The sequence below is a fragment of the Felis catus genome, chromosome B3 (genome assembly GCF_018350175.1).
Source record: "Felis catus isolate Fca126 chromosome B3, F.catus_Fca126_mat1.0, whole genome shotgun sequence".
Taxonomy (NCBI): Eukaryota; Metazoa; Chordata; class Mammalia; order Carnivora; family Felidae; genus Felis; species Felis catus.
Window position 1 is genome coordinate 36,786,770 of NC_058373.1, and position 14,620 is coordinate 36,801,389.

The following is a 14,620-nucleotide window of genomic DNA, read 5'->3' on the forward strand; positions in this document are numbered from 1 at the left end:
GGAGATTCCCAAGACTTTCAGGGATTCTGTTGGGTTGAAACTATTTTTATAATAATACGAGGACAAGATGTGTCTTATTCACTGCTATTCTCTCACAAGTATACAGCAGAATTTTCCAGAGGCTGCGTGCACGGTATTAAAACAGGCTGAATGCAGGAGCAGATATACAAATCTAATATAAATACATATATAACATGCAAATTTTCTATTAAGCCGGATGAACTTAAAGAGATTTGCAAAAGGGTAAGACAATGCTTTTCTTCTCATTAATTTTTTGTGTTTTGGAAAATAGCTATTTCTCATAAAAATATGTTTCTTGGGAGAACGTGAAATGGGTTCATTAATGTTATTTTAAATGAATTAGGGGCTCCTGAGTGGCTCAGTCAGTTAAGCGTCTGACTTCGGCTCAGGTCATGATCTCATGGTCCGTGGGTTCGAGCCCCATATTGGGCTTTGTGCTGACAGCTCAGAGCCTAGAACCTGCTTTCAATTCTGTGTCTCCCTCTTTCTCTGCCCCTCCTCTGCTTGAGCTCTGTCTCTCTCTCTCTCTCAAAAATAAGTAAACATTAAAATAAATAAATAAATAAATAAATGAACAAATAGCTATTTTTGAAATTCCTTTGTTTTTATTTTGAATATGCCAAATACTGACAGAGCCCATCTAAATAAAAGTTCTTTGGCGTCCTCAATACTTTAAAAAAGTATAAAGTGATTCTGAGCTGAGCACTTGGCCACAACTGCTTTACATCATCAGTTTTTTTAAAAAATGTTTGTTTTTGGGAGAGAGAGCAAGCAGGGGAGGGGCAGAGAGAGAGAGGGAAACAGGAGACCGAATCCCAGGCAGGCTCTGCGCTGTCAGCACAGAGCCCAATGCAAGGCTCCAACTCGAGAACAGCAAGGTCATGACCTGAGCCAAAATCAAGAGTCGGATGCGTAACTGACTGAGCCAGCCAGGCACCCCTACATCATCAGTTGCGATGACTGCAGAGCTTCCCTTCATGTGGATGTCCCCTAAATTCATTCACACATTTCCTTATTGATAGACCTACAGATTGCTTCCAATCTTCACTATTATAAAAGTGCTACATGAACCATCATGCACTTCTGTCGAGGGAAAACTTACTGAAATCAGAGAAAACAACAGAAACCAACTGGCAGAGTGAGTCACCGCCAGCCCGTTATCAGTCACCTTAAACACAACGTATCACAGAACGCGAACGAATAAAGTTGAAAAGCTCTGTGTACGTGGAATACATACGTATGTGTCCAGATACATCATCTCCATCCAGAGTCTCACACTCCATACAGAGTACCTGTTTTTCCTGCTGTTCTTGAAATGTTTACAAATTCTGATCATATTCTAGACCAGTGCTTCTACTGACAATAGCAAACTCGTTGGTACCACTGTAGAAACTGAGAGGAAGAGTTCAAAAACTTTTAAGCAATTTGAGAGAGAAATTTTCTCTCTGTAGGAAATAATCGTAAAAAAGATCGAGCACTGAAGAATGTTGCAAACATTTTTTTTTTTCTGTATACTTGAGACTGTTTCTGTTGGACGGATTCCCTGAAGTGGGATTGCTGGGCCAGTGGATATGCGTGTTTACATGCTAATGGTTATTGCCAAACTACCTGTAAGTTTGACGTAAATACACCAAGTACACTAAGAATGTGTTCCGTCACAGCCTTGAAATACCAGAGATGGTTATACTTTTATATCTTTTCCTATTTTAGTAGGTTAAAAGACTGATTTTCATCTTCTGTGAACTACTTTTTCATATTGTTTGCCTGTTTTCTACTGGGTTCTTTTTCTCATTGGTTTTTCTGGACCGCTCCTCTATTCTGAACGTGGATCTGTTGTCTGTTATACAGCACCAATCCTGTATCAGGGATGTGGCTTGCCTTAAATTTTCCCTACCTGTCTCATTGCAGTACAGAAACTTTACCTTAAAAAATTTTTTTTTGTTCCAATCTACTCATCATTTCCTTTATGGTTTGGGGATTTTCGTCTTACTTAGAAATCCTTTCCTTATTGCGTGATTTAAAAAAATACTCGCCGGGGCACCTGGGTGGCTCAGCCGGTTAAGCATCAGACTTCGGCTCAGGTCATGATCTCACTTGTGGGTTCGAGCCCCACGTCAGGCTCTGTGGCTGACAACTCAGAGCCTGGAGCCTGCTTCAGATTCTGTCTCCCTCTCTCTCTCTCTCTGCCCCTCCCCTGCTTGTACTCTGTCTCTCTCTCTCTCTCTCAAAAAAATAAACATTAAAAAAAATAATAAAAAGATACTCTCCATTTCCTGTAATATACTTGCAGCGTTTTCTTTTCTCTCTTGTCTCCTTTCTCTTTTCTTTTAATGTTTAGATCTTTAACACATCTGGAATCAATTTTTGTTACAGTGTGAGCCACTGACTATTGTCCTTTGCAAGCCACACATACTGTGGAGTATCGCAGGGGTGCCAGCAATGGGCTTGAGCCCCAGTTGGGACCAACCCAAACGTGGCTGGAGTTTAGCTGGTCCCGTAAGTAGACGGAGATTTGAGCCCATCTGGTTCGAGAGGGGAGACGAGCTACATTTCAGAATCTTTCCGAACGTGTTAAGAGTTGTTGTGGGCATCTGTGGGCAAAGTCCGTGAGCAGAGCTAACGATTTTGCCAGGAAAGTCCCCAAACGCCTTTCCTATGCTATGTGGTCCACAAAGAGCTTCCATACCTACCATCCCAGTCCATGCCAACATCATGCACGTAGACGGGGGAGGATTCAGCATCCCCGTTTTGCCATTAGGGGAAGCTAAGGTGCCGAGAGGTTAGGTGACGTGCCTGAGATCGCGTGGCTGGCAGTGGCAAAGCCCACCAGAATCCAGGCTTCCCGCCACCAGGGCCATGTCCTCAGTGTCACTGCAGCTGCCCCTTTTAGTGGGGGGAGGACATGGCCTACGGCTTTCCCAAATCTGTGTTCTCCTACCGTGGGTAGGAGAGACTGGAAAAATCCATCCTCCACCGCCAACTGACGGCGGATTTTGAGAACTGACGCTTCCTTCCGCTCCTCCCCTGAGTGGTTTGGCGGAGGGTGGGAGTAGAGATGAGTCAGGCCGGCGAGGGAGAGCTCAGCCATAAACAAGCGAGACTGACAGCGAGCACTTTCCCTGAGGTGCGTGACCTCCCACGGGCCTCCAGGGACTCTGCCTGAACGCAGAGCTTCAAAATTTCATGATCTAGGTTTTGCAGATTTAATTGGCTATATTCACAAAGGCGGCCACAGAAGGAGGAAAACCTTTAGATGGGAAGTGGGGACGAGGGAGAAGATAAATTATTTCCAGCCTCTCAGCAGAGAGCTCGAAATGTTTTTTTAATGAGTGTGTCATTTTTGCAGCCGCCCCACGTGCCTATGGCTGGGTCTTCACCCTGCCCACCTCCAAACCAAAAGGGCGTCCGGGATACACAATAGCAGCGCCGGACCTGGTCTTGGGGGTCACCCAGAGATCCGATGTCCCAGTCCCCAGTTAACGGGAACCCCATGTATCCGAAGGGAAGTGACTTGTCCAAGCACTTCCGGGAACAATCTTTGGGGAAGTGTTGGGAACCGATCTCAGGTCTCCAGGATCCTGGCCTGCACCTGTTCTGGCGAACCTCAGGAAAACCCTGGGGAGGGCACAGCCACCCGACACATGACGAGGAAGCAAAATGGCGGGGCGGAGGGTGGCGGCACAGAGGGAAATGGAGGCAACAGGCTCAACAGTGACCAAGAAGGGCTTCTCCCTGCTCTGGGCCACAGCCGGCGCTAGGGAGGTGCGGGTCCTACCTGCTCCAGGGGGATGACCAGGAAGGAGCCACCTCCCGCGCTCTCGGTGACAATGGCCAGGAAGCGGGCATTGACAGCACAGAAGTGGTTGTCGTGCACATTCTTGGTGATGGGGATACCGTCGAAGCAGTGCTCCCGGTTGGCCACCTTCCCGTAGACGTTCCGGAACTTGGAGCTGCGGTATTGTGGACGCCAGGACATCTGTGAGGGACCAGGAGAGACAAGGGTCAGGCAGGTCACTGCTTCCGGAAGGGCCTGGCCTGGGCACTGGGTGGAGGGACGTGGAGACAAGGGAAGGGGCCTCCGAGAATGCAGGGCCCCCTGTGTGCCCCGCCCCATGCTGGAGGACTTACTGTCGTAGCAAACTCTTGCAAGAGCAAAGACTGGCATGAGGGCACTCACACATTTCTTGTCTTTTCACACACTCCCATCCCACCCTCCAGACAAGATGTAAGGTTCTTTCACTTTCGAGGGACATGGCATGTGACAGAGCAGAGCATCCACCCAACAACACGTATGGGCTGCCTTTCGTATGTCAAAGACGGTGCTCAATTCAGTATGGGAGGTACAGACAGAGGAGGCTGGGTGTCCACAAAAGTGGAGGGTGGGGGAGATGTCCCCCTTTAGGTGCAAAGACACAACCATCCGTTACCATCCCCCACCCCGGTTCTCTCTAGAGCTTCTGATCCACAAATGCACCCTCAGAAATCTCTTAGTCCTATATCTCACCATCATCACCAGGCACAGAGAAGTTAAGTGACTTGTCCCAGGCCACACAGCTAATAAGCAGAGCCCTGAACACAGGTCTCCCGATTGGCAATCTGAGACTCTTTCCTATCCCAGCCTACCCTTCGGAGCAAGGTTTCTCAACGCGTGGTCCAAGGATCACCTGTATCAAAATCATCTGAGCCTCGTACAACATTTGTGAGAAATGCTGACCCCTGGGTCCCAGTCCAGACCTACTGAATCCAGTATTTGGGGGCTGGGGCCAGAAATTGGCATTTTAATTCAGCTTTCCTCCCACCTGCCGGAAACACACCGTGAGACAGAGGCACATTGAAGTTTGAGAGCCCCTCTGTTCTAGACAAGGGAGTGGTGCCCCTCCCAGCCCCTCGCTACCCACCATCGATGACACAGGCTCCAACCGACCAACCAGCTGGCCCCTACTGCATGCGTGTCCCGTGCCATGCAGCCAAGAACGCAGATGCGCACACATAGGTGCGTAGAAGACTGAGTGGGCAGCCCACAGTGGACTCCGGCTTCGCTACAAGATGGCGCCTCCTAGGGGAAAGCCCTATAAATGGGCATCATCACAGATGGAGCCCACATAGGAGTGCTCTTGGTGGACATGTCTCTACGTGCGACGGGCCACACGCAAGTCCCCAGCTGGGGCCTGGCACGCAGCTGGAGCTCAACAGTGCTGTGTAAACGAACATGCTTCTGGCCCAACTTTGCCATCATCAATGCCTTCCCCTTGTTGCCAAATCTCCTGATGTCTCCCACCCCATCTCAGGACAGAAAGAGGCAAGGGTAGTATCCTTACAGGAAATTTCCAAGGGACGTCAACACAAAAGGAAGCACTACCGCAGAATCAGGATACCAGCTCTGGGAACTGGAAAACAAAACTTTGCATTTGATTTAAATAACGCCAGGAGCTCAGCCGTAAAGGTCTCTTCACTGAAGGAAGGAGTTCAGATCCAATAAGGAGAATCTCGGGGAAGAGAATCTCAGGGAAGGTTCCTCACCTGCCAACAAATCCTCTTCCCACCCGCTCCCTGAGCCACCTCACCCCTACCTTCTCCACTGCCCAGATCACTCCACACTCCAAGGGGCCTTCTCCCTGCTTGCCACTCCTCCCTCCCTCTCTCCCTCCCTCCCTCCCAGCCTCTGCCCACACTGCCACCCACTCCATCTGCCTTCTCTGGTCCCTGCCCAAGTTTGCCAGGACTGGTCACGACAAAGTCCCGCTGGAGGGCAAGGGCACTGAGCCCAGATGGGAGCCTGGTCAGCACTCCTGGGGGAAAATCTTGGGGAAGCCCCCTCCACTCTCAAGGCATCAATTCCGTGTCAGGATTACGTCAGCGATGCCCAGAGCGGGGTCCCAGGTGGTCACTCACGATCCCCTTACACGGTACAGAGATGAAGTTTTAAACTTTAGTAGTTACGTGTTTATTTTAATTTGCGTTAGAAATAATATAACTTGCATGCCAAATCTACGATTTCACAGATAGTACTGCTAATAAGGCTAAGTTAAAAAATAATGAATCAATTAAAAAAAAATACAGCATGAAAACCATAGCATAGACCTGGCAAAAATCCAGTCTGATATGGGAGTGCTAGGAATTGCTCTGTCCCTTCCACTGGAACATTCTAGATTCCACAGTTCCCATGAAAGAGAAAGAAAGAGAAATTCCAACTCCTGTTCCATGCTGGTGCATTCCCGGCCTTCACCCCTCTTCCCTGCCCAGCCTACGGGGACCGACTTAGCCTTCGGGGACCGACTCAACAGCCCCGGACTCCTCAGAGCCTCTGGACGGCCAGCACCTCTCCCTGAGCAACTAGTCTCCAGGTGTCACGAGCTCTCTCTTCCCAGGAGGACAGTCTCAGCTCTGTGGTGGCAGGCGGTGCCCCCAAGGCCTCTGGGCCAGACTGAAGACTGGTTTCTGCTCTTCCTGGGTAGTCCACGTGAGTCCTGGATGCCATGGGGAGACCTGCTGGGCACCCGGCCCGGTGACAGGCCCAGCCCCTCCCTGGGTGGGGGGTAGACAGCTAGCAAGCAGTTCAGTCTCCCCCAGACTGCAAGGTCCCGGGAGCCACTTCCTAGCCCACGTCTGGCGAGCAAGACGACAATTTCTCTTTCCGCTCCAAGCACAGCCCACGGCCTGGCACCTGGGATGGGCTGAGCCAGGCCCGTCGATGACAGCCCAGCACTAAACTCTTCCCCGGTTCAGACTTCACTGCAGGGCCTCACGGGTCGCTGTGAGGATGAAGGGTAACAAGGACCAGACCGGGAGCCACACAGCCCCAGATACACTGCCACCTTTGCTGCTGCCTAGCTGTGTGACTTGGGCAAGCCACTTAACCTCTCTGTGCTATACCTCCGTCGGCTCTTATATAAAGGAGGGTAATAATCCCCGCTACCTCCACGTGTGCGGAGGAGTCAATGCCAAACTGCCGTGACATGCACAGCACAGCCCTAGCATCCCTCTGGATGCTCATTTGATAGAGCAGAAAGTGAGGCAGGAGAGAGGAAGGGCTGGGCTCTGTGCAGACCCCCACCCTGCACTCCCCACTTCTCCCCCAGAGCCCACCATGCTCAGGCGTGGGGCCTGCGCCCAGGTCCTCAGGGTCCCCAGCCTGTGTCTGCCATGGCCGGGCAGATCCACACGGGCCTCCTGAGAAACGCCGAGTCCCAGAGCTCCGGCGACATTCAGGCAAGCTGACCTGGACGGGCTCTCCGGAGCCTTTCCCACAACACTCACGTTACCCCGGGTGGAGCCCACGGGTGCTGGCTGTACCTAGGTCTATCTTCCCGTGTGACTTCACCTCCACTCCCTTCTCCTCTCCTCCTGCCTCCTCCCCTTTCTGTGCTGTCCCACTCTCTGCCCTTTCTTCCCTCCCCCCATCTCCCCGGTGCTGCATCCCTCGGGGCGTATACAAAGAGGCATTTGTGGTCAAGGCCCCTGGTGGGCATACCTGTGTTCTTAAACACATCCCACTGGTGTCCCTCATAGCCCAGCTAGTGTTTCTGAGCTGGATGCTGCAGCCTGAGGGTCCAGAGCCCAACCCTCGGGGCTTGGGGCCTGCACTCGGAAGGCCTGTTCTTCCCACGAGCTTGTCTCCCGGGGCTGGGCCCCAGCAGGCCCTAGAATGATGTAAGCCTGCTTCCTGGGAAGAGTGGAGAGTGTCTTTCCAAGGGCTTTGTTCTCCACAAGCCCGGCACTGGCCTCTTCCCACTGGCTGGTAGGCTGGGGCCGGATCTCCAAAGACATTCTCTCCTCTCGGCTAGGCCTTCAGAAGGGCCGGGGGCCCGCGTGGTCCTCATCACTGCGCCTGCGGCCTCACCTCACTCAAAACCCACAGCAAGCGTGCACGGCAGGGGGCTGGACCGGGCGTCTGCGGTCCTGGGTTTCCATTCCCCGGTCTGACTCCCGCTAAGCCTTGGGGAAAACACTGTGCCTCTCTGAGTGTCAGGTGCTCCAGCTCTAAAACAAGATCCGTAATTTGTGATTTTATGTGGTTGTTTAATAGGGATCAAAAGGAGATAACATAGGTGTAAGTCCCATTCAAGACCACTGCTGCTCCTGTGGGCCCAGGCTATTGAGGGGCGTCCAGGAGAGCAGCAACTCATATTCTGCTTTCAAGTATGGAGGAAATGAAACCGGTGCCTGACAAGTTCACGGTAATCTAACCGTCGTGTGGTGGCAAACAGACTGTGGAACGTAAGTGCCATGGGAATTGGACATCAGGGAAAGGGGGGTGTCACTGTGGGCCTCACGGGGGCAGAGGCCATCCACCTGTACCAGGCATGGAGGCAGCACGGGGGCCGTGCATAGTCCCCGTGGGCAGGAACTACGGCTGTCCTTGTACAGGCTGGGAAACAACCCAGCCCAGCTTCAGACGGTTGGCAAGCCCACGAGGCGACTCGAACCTGTTCTTGCCTTTCTGACTCTACAGCCCAGATCAGGTTTGCTCAAACCATTTATGATGAAAGATTTCAATACGTAAAAATAGTTGGGGGGCTCCTGGGTGGCTCAGTCGGCTAAGCGTCCGACTTCGGCTCAGGTCACGATCTCGCGGTTCGTGAGTTCGAGCTCCGCGTCGGGCTCTGTGCTGACGGCTCGGGGCCTGGAGCCTGCTTCGGATTCTGTGTCTCCCTCTCTCTCTGCCCCTCCCCCGCTCATGCTCTGTCTCTCTCTCTCTCAAAAACAAATAAATATTAAAAAAAATAGTTGGGAGAATGGTAAAATAATCACCCATCACCTAGGTTAATTATCATTAACATTTTGCCACATTTCTTTTTCTCTCCTTGTGTGTGTGTGTGTGTGCACGCAGACATGCACATCTGTCTTTTTTTTTTTTTTTTCTTTTGCGGAATCACTTGAAAGGAGGTTGCAAACAACATGACTCTTGTCCCCTTATTACGTCAGCATGCATTTCCTACAAAGGAGGACAATTTCCTACACAAGCACATTTTACCACGATCACATCTAGGAAAATTAACAGTTTCTCAATACCATCTAAGACCCAGCCTATACTCAAAGTGCTCCCAAATGCCTTTTACAGCTCTCCCATATTGTGAACAACCAGGACGGGGAGCCACGTGGCTCCCACGTGTTTCATTTGGTGGTGATCTTTTGCCTCCTCTCCATCTAGAACATCCCCGTCATCTTTTTTTTGTTTTCTTTCTTTCTTTTCTTTTTTTTTTTTTAACGGCACTGAGTTTTTGAAGACACCAAGTTAGTTGTGTTATAAAACATTCCAGAGATCTGTCACATGTTGCTTTGTGACAGCTTCAAAGTCATGCCTGTATTCTCTGTAAGCTTTAGGAGTCAGGAGTAAAGCTTTGATTTGATTCGGGTTAAAGATGGCCCTGTTACTCGTCGCTTGGCTTTGGCGGGGGCGAGGATGGAGAGGAGAAGGCAGAGGCAAGGAGTGCCAAGCACCCGGTCCGACAGAGAGCGGTGAGGGACCGGCTGGGTGCGCTGAGGGTTTGTTCTGAAGGGTGGTGGACCGCAGGCCCCGGGGGGCTGACCTTTCCACCCGCAGTTACTAAGGGGCTGACTTCACTCTGAGGTCAGCTGCATGGGTGTGCAGGCAAGGGAACAGAAAACACTCCTCCCTCTTCTGCCCGAGGAGGGGGCCATGCCCAGGCTGGGGTGGAGGAGCTGCCCAGACCTCAAAGGGACATCAGTGCGGCAGCCAAGAGATGAGCTAAAATCTGGCCCTCTTCCCTTCACCCCCTGACCCCCAAGCACAGCCTTGATCCTGGTGGATCCCCCCAGCTAATTCTAGTGAGGGTGGGACGCGCACTCCCTCTCTGAACCTTTCCAGCGCAATCAGCACAGACTGAGACACATTGGAGCTCCTTAAAAAGGATGCCTTTCTTCATGGTTAAGGCTGCCTGCAGTGGAAAAGGAAGCTGCCTTGATGGGTAGTGAGCTTCCCATCCCTGGAAGGGTTCAAGATTCCGGTGGATGACCTGTGATCAGGGTGATGTGGAAAAATGGTCTTCTGGCCCCAAGATGAGATCACAGAGCTCCTCTGTGAAAGACATTGTGTTGTAACAGAAACGGGCGTTGGGGTCAGAGTGGCCAGCAAGGGTCATGGTTCTGTCGCCCTGGCCAGGATTTTTCTCTCTCCTGTTGCTAGCTTGTGAGCTCCCTGGTCAGCCAACTCCTTCTGTCCCCCGCACCGCCACACCCCAGCCCCGGCCCGGCCCTGGACCATCCTGTCTAGCAGGAGCCTCACAGTGACCCTGGTTGAATAAGCTCATAGGACAGGGGGAGGGCAGGAGCCAAGGTCAGGCACAACTGCCCGGTTCCCTGGATGCGACACGGTGGAGCCTCCCTCAGGAACCTCACGCCAGAGCTGACTTCAGCTTACTGAGGTCTTGAGTTTCCTTTTCAAACGGATGCCCCACTCCTGCCCACAGGATGAAGGTCGGTCCTTAAGCCCCCCTCCCCACTAGTGCCTCTAGGTCCACGGCCTTCCTTGCAGCGTGTCTGTCCTGCCGGTCACACAGCCCCATCTCCTCTGGGCTCCTTGTCACCAGGAGGCCAAAGCCTCTGAATTCAGTACAGCTCTCCGTCTAGGGCTCTGCGAGTTCCTTGCTGCTGACGGCACAGTATCAGCAAGGCGACCAGTGCCCGCAGCACCACCCCAAGAAGCCCCCCGCGTCATAGCCATGGCCCAATCTAGACACCACCTCGTTCTCCTCCCTCCACCCCAGCTGACCAATGGGCAGATACCATAACCTCACTGAAAATATACAGTACGTATGTGACTAATTTGAGGCTCAGGGGGGTTAAGAGACTAGCCCCAAGTCACAAGCTATGAACGTGGCAGGGCCAAGACCAGCCAAGAACTTTTGACTCTCAGTCTACCGTTCTTTCCAATCTAAGACTCATCTTCTTTTCCTTTGGCCTGTCTCTAAACTCACATCCCCTCGTCCTCGCTCCGTATAACACAGGGCACTACACAAAAGTATAAAGAAACTACAGAGTAGGCAGAGCTCGGGAGTCAGAAAGAATCCAAAAGTTACTATTTGTCAGCTGTGTGACTTTACGCCAGTCGCTCAACCTCTCTGAGCATCGGTTTGTCTATCCATAAGATGCAAATAATGTCTCCCAGCTCACCGGATGCGATGAAGTCACCAAATACAAGGTGACTGGCACAGGGCAGATGCTTGCCAAACACTAGGCCCAGCCTCTCCCCTTCTCCTGTAAGGGAGAGGCTCTGACCTCAATTAAGTGTTTACTTGGGGAGGCCAGGATCCGCCAGGAGGAGGAGGAGGGGGCTGGGCTGAGGGTCAGGAGGAGGGAGGGAGAGGCTCTGGCCTCCAGATGTGCACAGCTGCTGGGCCTGCTCCCTGGCGGCCTCTCCCTGGGCCCAGTGCCATCCCGGTCTCCCTCCGAGAGGAGGAGGGCCCGGAAGGAAGGAGCATTCATTTCGCAGCTGAATGGCCCTTGTAGCCTCTTAAGAAATGGAGGCTGGCTTTTTTCTCCTCTGAGATAATCACTATGTACACTCCACATGGAAGCAAATTGTATCCTGTCCTCCGATCCTAGAAATGATTTATTGTGGCCAGTGGGTACATTTTCTAGATGATGGTGACTGAAATGTAGTCCTTTAACTGGAACACGAAAACGTCTCCGACTCAGGTGAAGGGGGAGCTCGCGGCTGCGTCCTTGGGGGAGAGCGGTCAGCCAGAGAGCCCAGGAGGCCACGGGGATCTGCGCTGGCCCATCGGGATCTATGGGAGAGCCACTTTCTGGCCACGTGCTACCAGAGAAAGGCTGACACGTTCAGTCTTGTTGGGATCACGGGCTGTGTGACGTGGGACGAGCCGCCTTCCTTCTCCTGGATCAGTGGCCTCTTTGTGCAACGTGGGCATCAGCCACACCTCCATCCCAAATCTCTGTGAGGACGGGACATGAGGACACAGGGGAGAGGTGCCCACAATGTGTGGGGGCCCTGAGCCCGCATGCTGGTCACCTGGCCCTCCTCCATTTCTGAGCTGGCTCTGCTTTCCCGAACCCGGGACTGGACACACAGGGTAATAAACAGGCAAAGTTGGAACTATTTGCTTACGTATGTATGTATGTGTGTATGTATTGAGAGAGAGAGTGCACAAGTGGGGGAGAGGGAGAGAGAGAGAGAGAGAGAGAGAGAGAGAGAGAATCTTAAGCTCCAATGCTCAGCATGTGGGCTTTAACCCACAACCCTGGGATCATGACCTGAGCTGGAATGCAGGTTTCTGGCATGTTCCTCACACCAGAGGTTCTCAAATTGACTTCCATGTAGGCCCAGGGTTCCAAAGTGCAGTCCCAACCCATAGCATGAAGGTGCTCCCAGCTTCCTTCTCGGCTTGAATACAAACAGCTCTGGGCTCTCTGGGTGGCTCAGTCGGTTGAGCGTCTGACTTCGGCTCAGGTCATGATCTCATGGTCTGTGGGTTCGAGCCCCGCGTCGGGCTCTGTGCTCACAGCTCAGAGCCTGGAGCCTGCTTCGGATTCTGTTGTCTCCCTCTGTCTCTGCCCCTCCCCTGCTCATGCTCTGTCTCTCTCTCTCAAAAATAAATAAACATCGAAAAAACTTTAAATAAAATCAAATTAAAAATTCAGTTTCTTAGTCGGACTAACCACATTTCGAGTGCTCAGTAGCCATATGTGGCTAGCGGCCAACACACTGAGCAGGACAGATTACAGAGCATTTTCATCATCGCAAAAAACTCGATCGGACAGCGGCGGTAGAATCTTTCTTGGCCCCCAGAAGTCACATCCTAGTAGAGGCTAATAATCAAACTGAATCTCCACACCCAATAGTTACTGACCAGAAAGAATGTAGAGGGACCGGGAAGGCCACGGTCTGGGGTCACCCCAATGACCTTCTCTCCACCCCCAGCAGATGTGGAAGGCCTGAGTGCCGGGCCGGCGCGCCCACCGGCTCCCAGAGCCTCTTGTGCAAGCCCTCCTCCACCGTGTAATGGGATCCCTCCCCGCTCTGTCCTGTCTCCTTCCCTCAGAGAGCAGGTCAAAGCGGGAATGAACTTGGTTGGGACGGCACCTTCTCAACAGCCTGCAGATGGGAGGATACAGATAGCATCCCATAGATGCTGCACGCTGCCTATCACCCAACGCAAGTCTGGCCAGACGTGCAGTCTATTCCTGGAGCAGCCTTCTGCCCCGAATCCCTGCCGTCTTTCCTGTTCCGCTGAGCGGGACCGGACACGTGAGGAGGAGGCTGCCGGCCGGCGCTGCTCCTGGCTCTGCAGGACAGCCTCCCACCGCCCTCAGGATGGCTCCCGAGCTGGGAAGTCTTTCCTGAAGCTCCCAGATTCTGTCCTGTGCTCCCCTTTCCCTGGCCTCCTCGCACTGACAGCAAGGGCCGACGTGGGATCGGAACTCAGACCTCACACCCGTGTTTGCTCCCCAATCTCGCTGGATGTTACCGAGGGCAGGGATTATGTGTCGTCCTTCCTCATTTTTCCAAGGCTCACCATCAGGCTCAATACGGTATGGATAAAGGTTTAGTAGACACGTGAACGAGTGAAGGGATAAGGAATAAGGAAAAGCGACTCTGTCACTGCCCCTCATAGCCTCCAAAAATCCAGCCTCTAGTTTCAGAGACTAAGGCCCAGAATGGGAAAGGGATTTGTCCAAGATCACACAGCAAGGTGATACCATGATGACCGGTCCACACTGCAAGACGCCTGCTGGGGGTGAAGGGTGAGGAAGGGGGAAGGGGTACGGTGTGTATTCCACGGGGCTGCCAATTTCCTCTGCATGCGGACCCGGTGGGAGTGTCCCGAGTGGGCAGGCCTTGCCCAGAGAAGCACCCACCCACCACCAGGGTTCTATATTCCTCTGCCCAGTGAGGGAGGGGCAGTGGAGCTCAAAGCCCAGGCCCAACAGATGGTTTCTATTTGCAGCCACTGAGCCCGGTCTGTGCCAGACTTCTGACCTATTTTGAGGAACAGAGGGCCCCACTGGCTCAGGGATGGCCTCCCACTCACACCCCTTAACCCACAGTTTGGCGGGGGATCAGTGGGTGGTTCAGGGCTGGTGGAGACGGGGAGCGGAGGAGGAAAACCTTTGAAAACGAGGCTGGGGTGGATGTCCTCAAGCCTGAACGCCAGAGAAGGGATCCTGAGAGTGTGAGTCCCAGGCCAGCGATCTCAGAGTCTCCTGGGGTATCTGTGGAAATTCAGCTTCCTGGGCTCCACTTCCGGATCGCACTCCCTGCCGAGGGGGGCCAGGGAATCTGTATTTGAACGAAGCTCCGCAGGTGATCCCCACTATTCATTGTACTGTCTGTGGACTGACAGCACGGGTATTACCTGGGGGCATCCGACTTTGGCTCAGATCATGGTCTCACGGTCTGTGGGTTCGAGCCCCACATCAGGCTTTCTGCTGTCAGTGTGGAGACTGCTTTGGATCCTCTGTCTCCCTGTCTCTCTGCACCTCCCCAACTTGTGCTCTCTCTCTCTGTCTCAAAAATAAATTAAAAACAATTGAAAAAAAAAAAAGAAATGCAGAATCCTGGGCCCCACTTGGAACTAAAGCAGAATTCCAGTTTAGTGAGATCCCAGGTGGTCTGCAG

At 52.6% G+C, this 14,620-nt stretch overlaps 1 protein-coding gene across 4 annotated transcripts in view; it reads right to left on the bottom strand.

Moving 5' to 3' along the window:
* Nucleotides 1–14,620, bottom strand: part of CORO2B (coronin 2B) — a 133,227-nt gene that overhangs the window by 59,667 nt on the left and 58,940 nt on the right. For all 4 annotated transcript variants that reach the window (XM_023255133.2, XM_023255132.2, XM_023255134.2 and 1 more), the window contains one exon: nucleotides 3,797–3,997. In XM_023255133.2, coding sequence (XP_023110901.1) covers nucleotides 3,797–3,997 — 201 coding nt within the window. Of the gene's footprint in view, nucleotides 1–3,796; nucleotides 3,998–14,620 lie in introns of those variants that run through there.